At 35.6% G+C, this 18,624-nt stretch overlaps 1 protein-coding gene across 2 annotated transcripts in view; it reads right to left on the reverse strand.

Annotated features, from left to right (window-relative positions):
• LOC150100555 (nephrin-like) overlaps positions 1-18,624 on the reverse strand; it is a 252,244-nt gene that overhangs the window by 116,019 nt on the left and 117,601 nt on the right. For both annotated transcript variants that reach the window (XM_090401365.1, XM_090401366.1), the window contains exon 2: positions 13,841-13,975. In XM_090401365.1, the coding sequence (XP_090257491.1) occupies positions 13,841-13,975 (135 nt within the window). The remainder of the gene's footprint in view (positions 1-13,840; positions 13,976-18,624) is intronic.

The following is an 18,624-nucleotide window of genomic DNA, read 5'->3' on the forward strand; positions in this document are numbered from 1 at the left end:
GAAAGTTACAGCAACCCCACGATTTCAAGCCACGAGCCGCCACTGGTTGTCTGTGTTCAATCAAACTAACAAAATAGTGTATGAAGCTATAAAAATAATATTCAACATTAGAAGAAGAATAATTCGGTGATGAAATAATGGGAGTGAAAATTTCAGAGAGCTTTCTGAAATCCTAATTTTATTAAACAATTATTTCATAACATAAAGAACTCAAATCATTTCAAAATGTCAATGAGCAACAAATTTGAAATTTTCGATCCTTTAAAACAACGGGAGCTGCATTTAAATCTGATTTGAATGCATTCCACTTTACTGAATTTTGATATCGCCTTTCTTATTTCGAATTTACTTGTGACCTCTTCTCAGCCTTCATCTACCTTTTTACGTAAGAAGGGAAAGGCCGTTTTAGAAACTTCAAAATAAAGTCTTTCATTTGTCTTGTTTCCACAAAAAGATTGAGATGACATTCTTTTTTTTAATCTGAATCTACCTGTACTCTTGATAAAGATTTCATCACATTCATTCGCTTTAGCAGTAGCTAAAAAAATCCACTGAACTTTAACGAACTAGCCCCGTGATGGTCACGCAAAGTATCGCTGCTCTACTTAAGGTCAGCCGCCAATTCGCGTGACGTTGACAAGATATATCTGGAATGTATGCAGTCAATGTGCTTGCATAAAGATGCAATTGGGACGATCTTCTTACGAAAACCTTTCAAAAAAATTTCAGTAAAAAAATGAAGAATCATTTTGAATAATCGAAAACAAATAGTCGATGGTACCGATTTGTTGATGCCATGCACCTTTTGTTATACCTAAACTGCGCATCACAGAAGTAATGACATTGATGAAGAATGGAATTCATTTATTATGGAGAATTCCAAGGAATATTTTAAATCCTAGAACTGTTGAATCCCACTAACAAAAAGATTGATGACCCAGTACTATAATCACAATATCGTAAAACCGAATGTAGGGGTGAAATGGCCGTGCTATTTTTCTTACTTTATCAATCAACTTTATTATTCTGCTTAATATCAATTTCCGATATTAATTTTGGTCTATGACGCGAAGAATCTTTATATGGACTTTTCAACTGAAAGTGAGTTAGGTCTCATACGGGAGATAGAAAGGTTTTCCCTGTTGGAAAACAGACAAATCAGCCATAAGAACACATTCAATTAACAGGCATCACACACTGGCCTCATCGCCTGAGTTACTTCGACCGTAAATACAAAACAACCAACATTTAATCTTTGTCAAAAAAAAAAAATCTTGATGTAAACTACATGGATTGAGTCTTGGAATAGATGTCCAATAAACAAGTGGACCTTAACTGTTGTCCAGACAAGGCTGAAGGCTAATCCTAGAACGTTACGACATTTACACGACTAGTGAAAATACTTAGATTCGAATCCTGTCTAGTAGGCGAACAAAGTTAAGGCTTTTTTTCAGCTGAAGGGGTTTTACTACGGAAACTGTCGTTTTCCATCCCGATTAAACATGTAAGCAGACCAAAGAATACATATATATACAATGCAGAAAAAATCCCATCATAGCCTTACTTGCTTTGGCAGAAATTTCAACTAACCTTCGATCTGAATATTATTACATGAGTAAAAAAGGTTTTTGCATGTAATAATAGGGGCGCGTAAGGGTCAAAGCCAAATAACTGGAAGAAGACCTCCACATCGCCTTTCAGGAATACGGAGAACAGACTGGGTCTTCTGACGTCTAATCCTCACCTTCACGTGCTGCGTCCCCTTAGTAGGTATCTACTGGGTACTGAACAAACGAAGATGGGCTGGAAATTTGAAATTGGTCGACCAAACTGTACTTTTTATTGACTTAAACCACAAATGCATATGATGGTACAACACGGTGAGATTTCATGCCAACTGGGGCGTCGCTCGGTTAAACAAGGTCCCCGCTGTTTTCCATCAGCGAACCAGGGTGAACAGTGAAATGTCAACTACTGGAACAAGCTTAAACTTAACATACAGAAGGAGTACAATAAACCCATTATCAGAAGAACTGAAGATAGAAACCAAGATAGAAACCATCCATATAAGGAATATTAACGGAAAGGATATCGATCTTGCAGAAGAATTGGAAATGTCCCACGGGGGCATAATTGGCATTACTCAGACAAAAAAAGACACAAATATGGGGAGATCGTATTAAATAATATAGAATGCTATTTTCAGGCAATACTGATCAAGGAAAGTAAGAAGTAGAGGATAGCATTCAATACCAAACATGAAAATAAACTTCTTGATTGGAAGGCAGTTTCAAGTAGAGTTATGTGGACAAACTTCAAAATGGGGATATGGACAATATAACTTATTTGTGCCTGTGGTCTCACAGAATGTTCTTCTAAGGAAGAAGTGGAAGAATTTTTTGAGTCATTAGAACAGTCAGGTAACAAAGAAAATGAAAAAAGTGGTCCTTGTTGGGGATATTAACACCCGAGTAGGAAATGAATCCTACCAGGCATATAGGAGCATTCTGGAAAAATTTGTAGAAAAGGGTAAAGCTAATAATAATGACAAGTATTTACTGGACTTCTGCTCAGGACACGGGCTAGTCATTACTAACCATATTTCAACATAAAGATGTGCATAAGTTCACATGGAGAGCAGACACAAGAAATAAGAAAAGCGTCATTGACTACGTCATTGTTGATAGTGATATCATAAGGCTGGTTCAGGGTACAGAGGATTTGAAATTGGAAGTGACCATTACTTAGTACTAAGCAGTATAAAAATGGATATCACATTGAAATGAACAGTATGCAAAAAAGTTTTACAAAGAATTAAAGTTCAGCAGCTTTTACAGACAAATTGTAGACTTGACTATACACACATTTTTGAAGAAAAAATGAAACAAATTGTAAACAAGAGCCAAACCTTGGCGTCTCAGTAGAAAACCCAACATTGATTGATTCAGCTAGCCTGAAGGTATGTGGCAAAGTTGTCTGCAAGGATAGAAAAATAAGAAACCATGGTGGACACAAGAAACTGTCCTGAAAAACGAAAAAAAAAAAACATACCAAAAGTTCCTAGAAAAGAAGTCAGCAGACGTCCTAAAAGAATACAGAGAAAAATGAAAGCGAGCTAAGTTATGTGTAAAAGTAGCTAAACAAAAGTCATATGGTAAGAATATAGAAACTAAATATCAGGAAGGTGGATCCTGGAGGCTACTGAAAAAGTTTAGAAATATAGGAAAGAGTACTGTAAAATGAATCAAAGATGATAACGGTGACATGAAAACTGAAGATAAGTATATCTTAGATGTCTGAAGTAATTACTTTGAAAGAGTGTTAAACGAACCACACAGTGACAGAACCATAAAATCAGAAAATTTTCAAGAGGAATGTAAAGAGGAGTACATATCAATACTTGAGGTAGAAAAAGACATCAAAAACTTGAAATGTGAGAAATGCTTAACTATGGAGGTATAAACGTTTTTCAGTGGCTGCACTACATAATTCAGCGAGCCTGGTCAGAAGGTCAAATTCTTGATGATCGGGAAAAGAACTCCCGTAGTACTATTTATAAAAAAAGGAATAAAACTGAATGTGAGAATTACAGATGAATTTCTCTACTAAATGTTCCAGGGTGCGATTTATGCAAGCATACTTGAAAAGAGGTTGAGAAGGATTGTGGAAGAGAAACTTGGAGAAGAACAACTAGGTTCAGGCCAGATAGAGGTTATTAAGATCAGATTTTCACTTTAAGAGAAATAGTTCAGAAATCATTGGAATATGACAAGGATATGTACTTAAGTTTTGTAGCTCTGAAAAAGGCATATAACAAGGTGCCAAGAGAAAAGCTTTTCAAAACACTACAGTTATATGGGGTTAGAATGGAACATTATACAGAGCAATCCATAGTCTATATTTAAGTTGTCAGTCAGCACTTATAATTGAAGGAATTACAGGAAGATGGTTTTGATGTACAATCAGGGGTAAGACACGGATGCACATTATCTCCACTCTTATTCATCTGTATGGATCACATTATGCAAGAAAGTGGTATTAAATAGGATATCATAATTGGGTATATCAATCTTAGCTCTTTACTTTATGCAGATGATGTTTAAAGAGACCAAAACTATGAAAATAGGCAGGAGCATAGAAACCTTCAGCTGCATTTTGAATGCAGATCTTATAAAACAAATAAAATATTTCAGATCGTTTTTAAGTTATGGATCTGAGAATTGGATTAGAAATAAAGCACTTAATCAAAGACCAGACACCACAGATATGAGGGTTCTGAGAAAAATTAGAGAAGTGATCCGATGGCATCATTGTCAGAATCGTATTAAAAATGGAGATATAAAAAGAACTTGACATTATTAGAATTCAAGAATATGTGAGAAGAGCTAATCTCAGGTGGTGCGGTCACTTAAATAGAATGGGTGAAGAAAGAGTAGCAAAACAGGTGTTCGATGCCAAGATGGCAGAGAAGACATCCAGAGGAAGACCAAGGTCTAGGTGGATTGAGTCATTCAGAAGTGCTGTAGAAGCACGAAATGTTAGATATGACAAAATATTGAAGTGCTCACAAGTAATAGATTGATTTGGAGGAAATTTGAGATTAATAATAATGTAAACGTAATCATATACTGTTCTCATAGTAACCTGAACACCCCCTTAGGGGTTCATATCAGGAGATTGATGATGATGATGATAAAAAGTGTTTTTTTTAAAAAAAAACGAAGTTAAATAGATTCTATTAGAGAACGCTTTGAGAGTATAATTTAACAGTGCCGGAGAACATGTTCAGGATTCATTTAATTATTACATCAGACCACTGCAATATACCATCGGTACTTCATATAGGAACGTGAATATGCGAACAATTCACTGAAGAAAAATGAATAATATTATTCTGCCAGTACATTTATGTTGTTTTTCTTTTTTTGGAACGCATACGAGAAAGAGCAGTGATATTGTTAGTTGTGAGGTTTGAATATCTTTTGCGCCTATTATTTCATAGATTAAGTCAAAGAAGAAAAAGAGCTAGGAATCAAAGTTCCGAAAAGAACCATGGCAACGAAATTAATGAAGACGATCTTCTTACCACAAGCGGTCAAGATATTTGAAATATGGGAGTGACTGCTCGAGTTTCGCCCGCTAGTTTCCAATGGGTTTGGCTAGACAAGGCGCAACACAAGCTCGAACATTTCTTAAGCCTTTCTTTCTAGATCGATAGCGGTGTAATCCTTACTTGCAACTATTAATTAAGGCGAAGCTTAACTATAGTACAGGAGCTGGTTGTTAATGGATTTCTCTATTACTGTGAAAAGAGTTAATGGACGATAGGGAGAGAGTCGGATGGGATTGATCCAGCTCCCTTTGCTGAGATAATTAAATGACTTTCATACTGACTTCAGTAAAAAATAAAACATGATGGTACACAATACGGAACTGTTAGTGACGGGTTTGATTTGGTTTTAGTTAGGGTTAAAGAAACTCGTGTCTGTTTCCTCAGATGGTTTGCCTGTTTAGCGCGTATGATAACCCAAGTTTCGGAAAGGTTGAAAACACGAAACAGTCGCTTCGTGCGTAGGTGCGACTACGCTGAGGAGGAGTAATATGTGTCCGGGAACTCTCTTTTTGTTTAATTCAGATTCGAATGTGAATTAAACCAAATCTTCCGATTCTCTTTATGGGCAGCATGAGAACTCTACTCCAAGCTTCAGGAATTTGTCCCTGTGACCAGGACTTTGGAATTAAGCAGCATAGCCAATGTATAAATTTTATACCTACATATTGGATCATTTCCGTTCGAATATTGCAACCGAAATATGGATCACGAACAGCCTTCATTAAATGCTTCGATCAATTGCTGAACACTGGAAGTTCTGTTTGTCTGCGCAAGCTTTCTCACATCACTGCGATCTCTTTCCTGACAGGCTATCTTAGGACCACAGCTCCGATTCTTAGACAAGCAAGTGGATTATTTTTACACTGATTAAGTACTCGGATTATCTCACCTTTTGAGAAACCAGTCAGCTCCGCTGTAGTGGCTGCAGCCAGACGGGCACCACAATAAACTTTATCCAACTCCGAAAGATCCTTTGTTTTTCCCGTTGCGATCAACACTGTTGACGATTACTAACCAGCAGCAGCGTTCTTAAATAGTTGCCACGTAGTGACCAAAAGTAAATTAATTGTATAAGTATAATGTTTACGTTCATCGCATAAAGGGAATTATGGAATTTATCATCTCTTCTTTCTTTTACAGTATTCTCTCCTGCGTTTCTGCATTTTTCAATAATCTCCAGTCTATTTTGCCGCTTTCTTTCTATTTATACTTTTCTTATTTCTTCAGTCACTCTCCATGTGAACATCTTCATGTTCGAACATGACGTTAGTTATAAGTAGTGGGCCCATACCCTAAACAAAAATCCAGCAGGTATTTATTATTATTATTATTATTATTATTATTATTATTATTATTATTATTATTATTATTATTATTATCGGTTCTTTTCTGGTATTTTCTTTAGAGTTCTCACCTGTTTCAGTTGCCGTCTCTAATATCTCCTGAAATTTCTCCATTTCTTCCTTAGCAGAACCTTCTGATGCGAAGTAAGTTTCATCGTCAAAATTCTGATATTTTCTCGCATCACTCGACATGAGATTTAAGAAAATGTAAGAAGACAGACTTTTCTCATATTTAGTGTTGAATACTAGAACTACTCCTTTTTACTGATTGTTATCTGCATAGAACATCTTGTATTTGTTTCTTACGACAATCTCACCTGTTTCATTTTGTTTATTTTTGTTTCAGTTGCACCTCGATCCGGTTTTTATTCAAATTTCTGCGAACTCGATTTATTTTTCATTTTCCATCGTTTACTTTGATGGTGCAAATCTTGAACTCTGATGATGAGTTGGGAGTTATTTCTAGTACCTGATTTCGCACCGTTCCCCGATGAAAACAAACGGTGGAGAGTGGGGGAGGGGCTTGTTTATTGCCCAGGCACCATAAAGGTCGTAAGACTATAGCACAGTTTAGAGGTCAAACTCAGGTGTCTAATAAGGAAATTAGAGGTAGGATAATCTGAAGTTGTCAGCCCATCGTCGTTCGCTCAGTATCCAGGTGGGTATCCACTAAGGGAGTGCACCACAAGAAGATGAAATCATAAGCTCTAGTTGGTTCTCCGCATTTCTTAGGAGGCACGTTTATTTAAATTCAATCCTAAGCTCCCATTACTTCAGATGTATTACAGGCCATGGCTTAAACACAGCCTACATTTCAAAAATTCCATCAGTCACCATTAATTTAACGATCGGCGATGAATATGGGTGGAATCCAACGATTTTCACCCAATTCCAAAACCAACCTGTCAGAGCATCAAGTAGACTGAGAATCTTATGAATCCACCAATAATTCATTTCTTTAAGAAAGCACGTTTTAGGCTTTCATGTTGAGAAGAATTGTCCGTGTCCTTGAATATACAAAATAATTAATTATTAATAAAAAATAATATTAATTGTGTTAATAAGAGGTTGCGTTCACATCTAACGCCTAAGCAAGCATGATCATCAACTCATATGTTAATGACTAAACAAACACACGTAATAAGCACAGTAATAAGTTTTAATGAGTAAATATTTCATCCTAAGTATCTTAGAACATCGTCAGTACAGTTAATTCAAACAATACTAGGAATAACATACAGTTAGGGTGCATGATTACAATGGAATCCCAATATGCATGCAGCAGAGTGTTATAGAATTAAATTAAAATATATCTGGAGGGGAAGAAAAAAATTAGATTAAAATAAGATAACATATATAAAAATTATTTTACACAATTTTGTATGACAATTTCTATACTTTAGGAATAGCAAGAACGTCATTACGGTTTAGATTTGGTCTGTGTAATAGGGCTTCAACACTTTCTTTATATAAACGTTCATGTTTATTATTTAAATTAAGGGGATATTTTATCCCACATTATTTCAAAGCCGAATAAGAAAACTCTAAGATAGAAATCAAAGAGTTTCATACCGAATATAGCAAACTATAAAAGTTCGGCGAGTCCAAGCGTGAACAAACACCTGGGTGGTGCAATACCGGGCAACTCGTTGTAAAGGTGGATAAAACTACGATCGATATTCTTAGTGTTTGCGCTAATGTAAAACTCGTCCCCTAGGAGATGTATGTTGTTTTACATTAAGGGAGGTGTTAAACCCTGGTGTTTGCTCACGCTTGGACTCGCCGAACTTTTATAGCTTGCTATATTCGGTATGAAACTCTTTGATTTCTATCTTAGAGTTTTCTTATTCGGCTTTGAAAAAATGTGGGATTAAATATCCCTTTAATTTAAATAATTTTGACATCGCCGAAGTGAAGCCTTTTGGCTCTTTATTTCATTAGTTCATGTTTATATAAAGATCTATGTAAAAGTTTGGTCTTTTCCCAATGAATCCTATGGTTTGGGTTTTCAACTCCGTTTTGGGCGAGGCCAGATTTCTGCGGATTTTTTTTCTTCCCCTCTAGATATATTTTAATTTAATTCTATAACACGCTACTGCACGCATATTGGGATTCCATTGTAATCATGTGCCCTAACTGTATGTTATTCCTAGTATTATTTGAATTAACTGTACTGACGATGTCCTAAGATACTTAGAATGAAATATTTACTCATTGAAACTTATTACTGTGGTTATTACGTGGTTATTGTGGTTATTACTGTGGTTATTACGTGGTTATTACGTGTTTAGTCATGAATTCTCCACAGGTTTCGTTGTACAATAAACCCATATATCAATCTGGATTTGTCTTGAATTGCGTTAAAACTTAAGCTACTGTGGAGTGCCCGTAGCATGCTAAAATATCCAGTATTTCAATCCTCGTTTACCTCGTATGCAAGCAGAATATATTATCATAACTATTATATGGAAGCCGATGTGCCATCTATTTCACTTTAATCAACGGCTCTTCCACACCATTTTTGGCTGTCTTGCAAACGTTCTTAATTCATTAAGAATAGGCATAAATATTAATGAATTCGTGGTTAGAAAAAGGTTTCGATTCTAACCTCGCCTTGTAATAATATTCAAATAAACTGTCGACACTCTCTCTCTCTCTCTCTCTCTCGCTATGATATGACTGTTCATTTATTTCTATTTAAATTAAAGATGTTCATGATTGATAGGCTTTCTAAATGACCAATATTTTTTGAATACATATTAGCATTATATGACAATAGGCATAGTCTTTTTAATTCGTGTTCAATTCCCAGTAGGTATTTACATAACCTGAAACGAACACAATTGTCACCTACCATTTTTAGAATAGGTTTCCAGAGGTACGCCTCTTCATCTGATATTCATTTACTCTAAACACGTCAAGACACACACACACACACACACACACACACACACACACACACACACACACACACACACACACACACACACACACACACACACACACACACACACACACACACACACACACACACACACACACACACACACACAAACACGCAACTTTATAGAAAAGAGAAAAGAGACACAAAAATTAAAAAACGAAAAGCGCATGTCATAAAATACTACGATATTTAGACAATCAATCATCTTCACGGTACAAGCGAACTCCATTCAACCAAGGTTTCTACACGAACCACACAATTCTGTCGGCTGACAACCAAAATAAATACAGAATCCAATGCCAAATTACACAAAGAACTTCAAAGCTACTGCCAACGAAAACATTTGTAGAAAGTCACGAAACATAAGTTCAATTCGATCGACTGAAAACGAGATGTCTGTTATTACTTGGGGATTTAAGCCATAATTTAAGGAAATGCAGCAAGATGAAGTAAACACTACAGAGAAAAAGCAGTGGCAAAACAGATTAAAAAAATATATGTTTTCTGTTTATTATTTTCTTGTGCACTCTGAGAATTCTATTTAGATTCTCAGTGGACCAATCCTATCGATCGCCAATTATGGTTGCTGCAAGCACAAATAAAGTAAGAATTTAACCGAAATATGTGTCTCCAAAACCAATGCAGTTGAATTTGTTCCTTTTTATTTTCTTTCTTTCTTTCTTTTTTTAATAATTTTATCGAGCAGAATTCTTTTACGTGTGCAGTGAGAAGGAACAAGTTCTTTCAGGACAACACAAGTAAAAGAATTAAAGAGAGAAGCCCATGGGAAAAAATAAGAAATCAGCAGAGAGAGAGAGAGAGAGAGAGAGAGAGAGAATGTGAAGTATTTTATACTAAAAATAATAAAGGAAAACGAATAAAAATATATCGTTAAAATTCTTGGGTAAAAACAAAAATAAATGAAACAACAAAAGGAAAAGTTGCTTAAAACCGAAATTTGTAACCAAGCGACTAATAATAATAATAATGATAATAATAATAATCGTATGATGATACACGGCCGTGAGTCCCCTTTACGGGGAGTAAAGGGGACTCACGGAACCGGCATTGCTGACGAATCAGACCTATGGTTGGGTCTCAAGTATTCCTGACTATAATCCGTGTGTGTTCAAGGGGCCGGTTTGCCTGCTTGCGGGATGAAAACCCCCAGATAAACTGACGGAAAAAACCCTGCTGTCCACGCCCAAGACTGGCTAACTTGGCTATGGCTGAGGAAGATCCTTAAGCTCCTAGCGTCGTCGACGGGAATCGAACCCAGGACACTCCTTCCCCAAGCATATCGTTGCGACGTATTTAGAATAACCTACAGTTTGTAATTTATTTATTTGTCTGTTTGTTTATTTCTCATTTAGCGGAATCTAAATTTCTATATATTAGGCTGCAGGAAATCGATTTGGTCATCATTTATCTAGGGGCATGCATAAATTAACCAGATTAATCCTTTAGTGAGTTTTTATTTCAGCATTCAATGTTTACCCAGTGTTGCTCGTTAAAAAAAAAATTGTCAGACTTTATTTATAGACTTCCCGACGTTTTTGACAGGTACCAAAAACATCGTTCTTTTTTAAGTTCATTTAGTATCGTTCCAGGGGTAAATTTTCCATGCTTGCTATGCTTGCTGCGCAAGCTCATTACTTGAGAAAGAAATAATATTTATTTGTTAATAAATGCATGCATTTGTAAGCATTCCATTTAGGCTTTTATTTTTGTAGACAGAAGACGTTTTAAGCTCGCGCGGCAATAATTGAGCTTTGCGTTGTGTATCGAAGGCAGACGCTTGCTCGTCTAGTCAAAACTATCATGGCTTGCTCGGTTGTCGGAGCTTCCAGGTACTCGCAGCAGCACTGTGATTTCATGCGCGTGCATAGCCATTTCACGTCGTCTCACTCTGTTGCTTAAACACAGGCCGTACGCAGTCAACGTAGCTCTAGCCAGTGAGCTTCAGCCAGCCTTTACAAGTGCGCGTGTTGTTTGGGAAAATTAAGTTACAACCAACTTTTTATGACGATGTTATTGACCAGTTCATAAAGAAGAACTGCAGGGTAGAATTTGTATTCACGTAGCTAAATTGAAAAAGATATAGGAATATCATTTGTAAAATAAATGTTGTATTTGTATGATTAAATGTACATACATTTCTAAATAGATAGTTTTAAATGGTCAGTAATTCATTATTCCGCTAATCAGACTTCAATCACACCTCTCACTCCCTGAATGATAACAAGAGCAAGCGTGAATTTCAAGACCAGCATTCGCCCCTGATCGTATTTCTGAATGTCTTCTACATCGGAGATAAAATGTGTCCAATGTATTTTTTTTTTCATGTATGGGAATATGAAAACACAAGTTGCATTGCTAAAACTCTCACTAGTTCGTTAAAAGTTAAAAATTGCTTCACAAATGAACTGCGTGGAATCATGAATTGATATCACTTCTCCATAAATTTGCAATGGAAATCTCTTTTGATATCGCAAAACAAGATTAAGTTTTCTAAGTTTTGATTTAATGGGCGGGATGTTCTTCCAGGATTGTCCCTAACTTTGGCTGGATCCTGTTAGACAGATGCAACTTCTAGATCATAAGAAAAATTATATTTCAGCCATTTTTCCAGTTTTTTTGCTAAATTTTGGGTCTTCATTTTGTTCCAAAGAAACAGTCCAAACCTAACACTGTATTGTACCTTACTTAACATGATTTATGCAGTCATATTTCCATCAATTATTGTCCCTATACCCAAAAAGGGCAGTCTTAATAGAATGAATGACTACAGAGGTATTACGTTGTGCTATCAACCACAGATAAAATCTACAATAGAATGATACTCAATAGAACAGAACCTTACTTAACGACACTTTTAAGGAAAAAAAACAAGCTGGAATTCCAAAAAAAAAAAAAAAAAACGATTTATAGAACAGATACATTGCATCAGAAGAATCATAGAAGGTTCAGGTGATAAAAACTTACCACTCATTTTAACCTTAATAGACTTCAAAAAAGCCTTTGACTCCATTAATAGAGAATCAATGTTTAAAATACTCAGCTTCTATGGTTTACCCTCAAAAATCATACATTCAATCTCAGCACCTTATAGAGACTACAATGCTACAGTGATCTTTAAAACAGAAACATATGAATCCTTTCCAGTGACAACAGATGTTTCTGTTGTTTTTAATATGCCTGGATTACATCTTCCGGACCATCAACACAAAAGATCTTGGTTTTAACATTAAAACATCCACCCCCACCATGCAAATAACTTATCTTAGCTTTGCTGACGATTTTGTACTTATTGATACAGAACCAACAAATACACAAAAACATCTCCATTTACTGGAGGCACAGGCTAAACTTATTGGTCTGCAGATCAACATCCAAAATATTCTCAATAGGCTGTGAAAACTTTATACTTCATGTCAACAATAAACCCTTAGAAAGAGTAAAGGACTTTCAATACCTTGGATCGTACAGAAAATGAGCAATACAGAAAAAAATGATATCAGAAAACGTAAACAGCTGGCTCTAGTCTTCCATAACAAACTCCGCCCCATCGGGAAATCATCATTAGTATCATTAAAGACAAAATTAAGACTATACCATACAACCAGTAGATCAATCTTCTTGTATGGTTTTCAAACCCGACAATAAGCACCAAAAAAACTACAGATCTCATTAACTCCTTTGGAACTACATGTCTCAGACTGATCGTTCGATACGCCTGGATGGACCGCATCACTAACTCTTCTGTGCTAAATCTGGCCAAGCAAGAACCACTTGTCAGTATAGTCAAAAAAACTACAATTCAGGTGGCTTGGGAATCAAATCAGACATCCTGAAGTCTCGCCCTTTTTGGAATTCCTCATCCTGTACAAACCAGAAGATGGCAATCGCAGTAGAGGAGGACCATGAAAACAATTTTGGCAATACATTAGTGAAACTATCAGTAGGATGAACGGCAAAACTCGATCTGACATCTACCAGTTAGCTCAACATAGAGAGACTTGGAAGACCATAATTTGCAATATTTAATTTTTAATATAAATCTCTTTTCTCATTGTATCATATTGTGAATAAACTATGTATGTATGTATGTATGTATGTATCGTTTCATAAGTTTCACACATGCCACACGCAAAATCAGTCTGCTTACTTCATTGTCAAGCTTCATCTGTGTATTTATTCCAAGAATGTTGAATTAACTAAAAGTTTTGTATCTGATTTTAAAAATATTGTTGAAAAATAAATTTTGTTATACTAGAAAACTATGATGAATAATGGAACGTACAGGACTTTAAATACTTAATTCTTCACACTCATGAATGTTAATATTCCTTTACGAACACATTCGCAGTTATAAAATAATCGCTTTTTTATTTTTTATTATAAATTTGCACCTTATTTATTACAGCAATTAGATCTTACCTAAAACGAATCCATCTTTACTCCATTGAACAGCTCCTGCCTGATTTCCTATATGACACTGCAAGTCAGACGTTTGTCCTTCAACTATTTCTGTGTCTTTTGGTTTCAGCCGGAAATACTGTTGCTGAGCGTCAGCTAGAAAAAGAAATGACTTAATTAAAATCCTTTTTATTAAATTAAACAAGTCAACAAATGAAATAAGTCTCTCTAGACATTATCATCGGCAATGCTATGATATGATAAACCTAATGTCAGCTGAATACCTCCATCTATACCTCCTCCTCTGAATATCTCCGTTAAAGAGAGATTATCTACATGGAAGAATTTGATATAATTGCAGCACTTAAAACTTTCATATAAATTCAGTAATCAGATTTTTTTTTTCAAATATGAATGAGTAGTCATAGAACTTAAGAGCAAAAATTGGTTTCTAAGAGAAGCTTGTATGTCTTTAATTATACTTAATCATATCAACAAATCTCGAGAGGATAAAATTTACATTATTAATTGATTTATTAATAATTATCTGAAGCAGTTAGGGTCAAGACTTTACACCAGGGGTGGGGAACCTTCTTAGTATCAAAGGCGAAAATTGCTAATTTAAAAACTTCCGCGGGCGACTAACAAATTTTAACTCTTATATATAGTGTACGTAGTGTGCAATATATATCTGACCAGACGTATGAGGATCATATTATATGTAATATAGCTATTTTGGGTTTTGTATATTTAATTATTTAAATTTAAATAAATTTAATTATAATAAATTTAAATTATTATAAAATTTTATTTACATGTACGTACGAGTACATCAGCAAAGGGGCGAATTGAAATAGACTCGCGGGCGAGGGTTTCCCCTACCCCTGCTTTACACAAACATGATCAGTAGTTCTAACTTTATCTACCAGATAGCGCTGCTGTATTCCGTGATTTGAGCAAATTAGTGCATTATAATGAAATACTGTTTGTGTCAAGAGCGAAAAAAAAAACATGCGCTGAAGTCAGTGCGATTGCAGTTACACATTATTAACACTTCGGTTTCAAAAAAATGTAAATAAATTATGTCTTTAATTTGGTATAAAACAACTGTATATACAGTAGCCCCCCCCCCGTATCCGCATGGTTTGGTTCCATCCTCTTCCGCGGATAGTAGCGAACCACTACTGCAGATTTTTGCACATATATAGCAAAATTGAAGCAGGAAATTATTAGTAAATTGACTTAGTCTCACGTGCTAGGACTGTAGGGTTCTTTAGTGAATATGTTATGTAGTTAATATATAATGTTTACACTAAATTGTATGGCTAAATAAATAATAATGAAAAAGACTTTTTATTAACTGAGGTAATTTCTAGACGACCACTTCACCCGTACTGTCCAGGGATGCTTTCTACCGTATTTGGGCACACATTCCATTGCTCCTCGATAATAATATTACATATTTCTTTAAAACTATCAAGAAACAATTTTTACTTTTTAGAATCTACGAGGAGTAATGGAATGTATGCCCAAGTGCGGTAGAAAGCACCCCCGAGTAGTATGGGTGAAGTGGCAAACCAAACAAATTGCCTCATTCAATAAAACTTCGTCTTTAGCCAAATAAAAGTTAACCCACAGAATAATTATGTAGAAACGAAATGAGAAAATGTGCTAATGAAAATGTGGTTGTTAACAAAATCTTAACATTTTATTCTTATTAGGAGGAATCAACTCAGATCAGAACACCTCGATGTGTTCAACTACATATTTATTCATCTTCCGAATCTTTGGCAGTCGCTGCTTGCTTGCCTACTCAGCAAATGATGTGGACGGCTGAGGATCACCGAAGCTTTGTCGACTTTTTTTAAAAAACATTGTTATTGGAAGTTGCCACCGTTTTTGTCTCTTCAATTCAGTAAACAGGATCTGCAAAGGTTCCAAAGCGTCTGTTGTTGTGCGAGTAATTTTTATGCTGCGCTCCATCATTGAATCATAATCCATTATCTGTTCCTTTAATGTTTAAGCCGTTCGAAATATCTTGGCCAAATTTTCGAGGGTCCACGCTGGTGGTTCTTGTTCACTTTGATCCTCATCGCCATCGTCTTCTGTAGAAGATTTGGCAAGATCTTTCAACTCCTCGTTAGTGAGCACCTCAAGCTGTCCATCTATGTAATCATCTTCTTCTGTCATATCGTCAAATCCCTCTCCACCTATTTTCCGTGCTGCGTTAATTATCGTTGTTATCTGTGAGTTAATATCAGGGGCGTCTTGGGAATTATGAACGGCATCACTCCACAAATTCTTCCAGCATGCAGTTACCATTTCTGGTTTCAATTCGTCCAATGCTCCCTCAATGAATACAATTGCATCTGCAATTGTGAATGAGTTCCAACATTCCATGACTCCAACATCAGACGAATCCTCAACCATTGCACGAATCACCTCAAAAACCTGCCGAGCATATGAGACTTGGAATCATCTAATGAACCTAGATCGAGTGGCTGAAGCAATGAGGTCATATTAGGTGGGAAGAAAACCATTTGAACATTTTCATCTTCGGTGACTAGTGACTCAGGGTACCCTGTCTATAATCAATAAAACTTAAATGGTAATCCTTCCCTCTCCAAGTATTTTTTCACCTCCAGAATAAAACATCGATGGAACTATTCCGTAAGTAACACGGTCGTGACTCACGCTTTTGGATTTGATTGCCAAAAAAAACAGGCAGACAACTTTTGTTTTTAAGGGCACGTGGATTCTGTGCTCCGTAAACAAGGCCAGGTTTAATTATAAGACCAGCTGCGTTGCCACAAAGTACCAGCGTCAATCTGTCCTTAAATGAGCCTGGTGCTTGCTTCACAGTTTTATGGGTGTAAGTCCGTTGGGGCATTTTCTTCCAAACGAGGCCGGTTTCATCACGATTAAAAACTTGCTGAGGATGATAACCTTTCTCTGCAATAATTTTTTAAAATTCTGCTGGGAACAATGCAGCAGCTTTCTCATCAGCCGATGCAGATTCTCCCGTATTTTTTTAGATTAAACCTAGTTTTGAATCCATGTAACCAGCCCTTGCTTGCTATAAATGACTTTTCTTCCTCTTCTGTTTCCTCTTGCGGCCGCATGTCTTCATAGAGGATCAATGCATTTTGCCGTAACGTGTTACCGTCAATAGGAATCATTTTTCTTCTCATGTCTTCTACCCACAAATTCAAAGCTATCTCTACCTTGAGTAACGCCTTATTGCGCACTGTACCCGTAACTTTTGCGGATTTGGGTGCAATAGAAAGACTGGCACGAATTTTTTCTTTGTTCTTTCACACTTCACGCATCGAAGATTTGTTTTTATTATAGATCATGGCAACGGTTGCAAACGACTTTTTTCTACTTCAGTCATATTGATAATTTTGATTTTTCACTAATACTGAGCACTTCACGTCTTCTCTTCGGTTTTGAAGCCATTTTAAAATTTTTCAAAATTTATTTGCTTGAATTTAAACGCAGTATCGAATTGCAATGACAGACAATTTATTGCTTTCTTCGACAATTCGAGTAAAACTAAACTTGAACATGCACGCACTTTTAAGCCCACTCTCCTAGCAAAACAAGCGTGTTTCGACAAGTTTTCAGCCTGCGCGTATGCATGTTTCAACCGGCGAGGCGCTCGACCGTTTCGCGCGCTTTTTTCGAACCTCGGATACGGAAGGCCTGCTGTATATCCAGTATATCGATTGCTACTAATTAATCATAGGGATAATGAATTCATTGCTTAATTATCGAAATATTGCTTCCTTATCCTTATAAGGACTGGCTTAAAGGGACGAAGCAAGAATGCTTTTCATCTTCCCCGTTATCTGTATGTAGAGGACAGTGTAGGTGTTATGGAACTATTAAAGCTCAGATCATGACAGGAGGGTAACAGCAATAGCCAGCCTCAGTTAGAACTTCATTGGCTACAGCATTGCCATCCATTACCATCCAAGGGTATGGTGGTTCTTTCGAAATCCTTCCAAAATATTGCCTCCACCCAACTTTTCATTTATATACTAATTTATTAATTTTTTTTTTAGGTGTCGTTTGAAACACTGATGTTTAACTGTTAATATTCATTTATATCAAGTAAAATATTAATATTGATCTCATTATATTATAATCATTATATATATATATATATATATATATGAAGGATAATTTACATTTTTTTGTTGTTTTGTTTATTAAGGTTAATAATTATTAAATGATGATGCATGAATAATTTATATAATAATGCTAAGTGTTCTTATTAATATTTATCCATTTGTGTGTCATTAATGTTCAGGAAATGGTTTTCTAATGGAAATTTATGATTCCTAGTCTTTAACTTTCAACCTAAGTTTAATGTTATGAAAGGAGTCATTTAGATTTTTATTATTATTATAATTATTCGGGTATTAATTCATTCGCTTTACTCGTTTCCTGTTGTTTCTAATATTTACTCTGTTGTCAATGATATTTTAAGAAACCAAAGTTAAAGGCTTATTTTATTACACAATAAATTATAACAATAATTTTCGAAAGTACTGTTTTAATGTGTACATTCCCAGTATCCTTGCAGTGTGTGTGTGAACAGTTTAATAATCTTGTTAGTTCACATTGATTTTTAAACAAAAAAAAATAAAGAACTTTTTATGGTACTTTTTTTTCGCCTTTAAAATTTTATTTAAGCATCATTAGGTTTGCGAATTCCGAGGGGAAAAAGCTTTAATTAAATTGAGGAAGAAAAAGAGACTTCTTGGATTGCTCAAGCTTAAAATTTTTTTACCCGAGAA

Source organism: Typopeltis vanoorti, chromosome 12 (assembly GCF_054136105.1).
Source record: "Typopeltis vanoorti isolate ZY-2024b chromosome 12, IOZ_Tvanoo_1.0, whole genome shotgun sequence".
Taxonomy (NCBI): domain Eukaryota; kingdom Metazoa; phylum Arthropoda; class Arachnida; order Uropygi; family Thelyphonidae; genus Typopeltis; species Typopeltis vanoorti.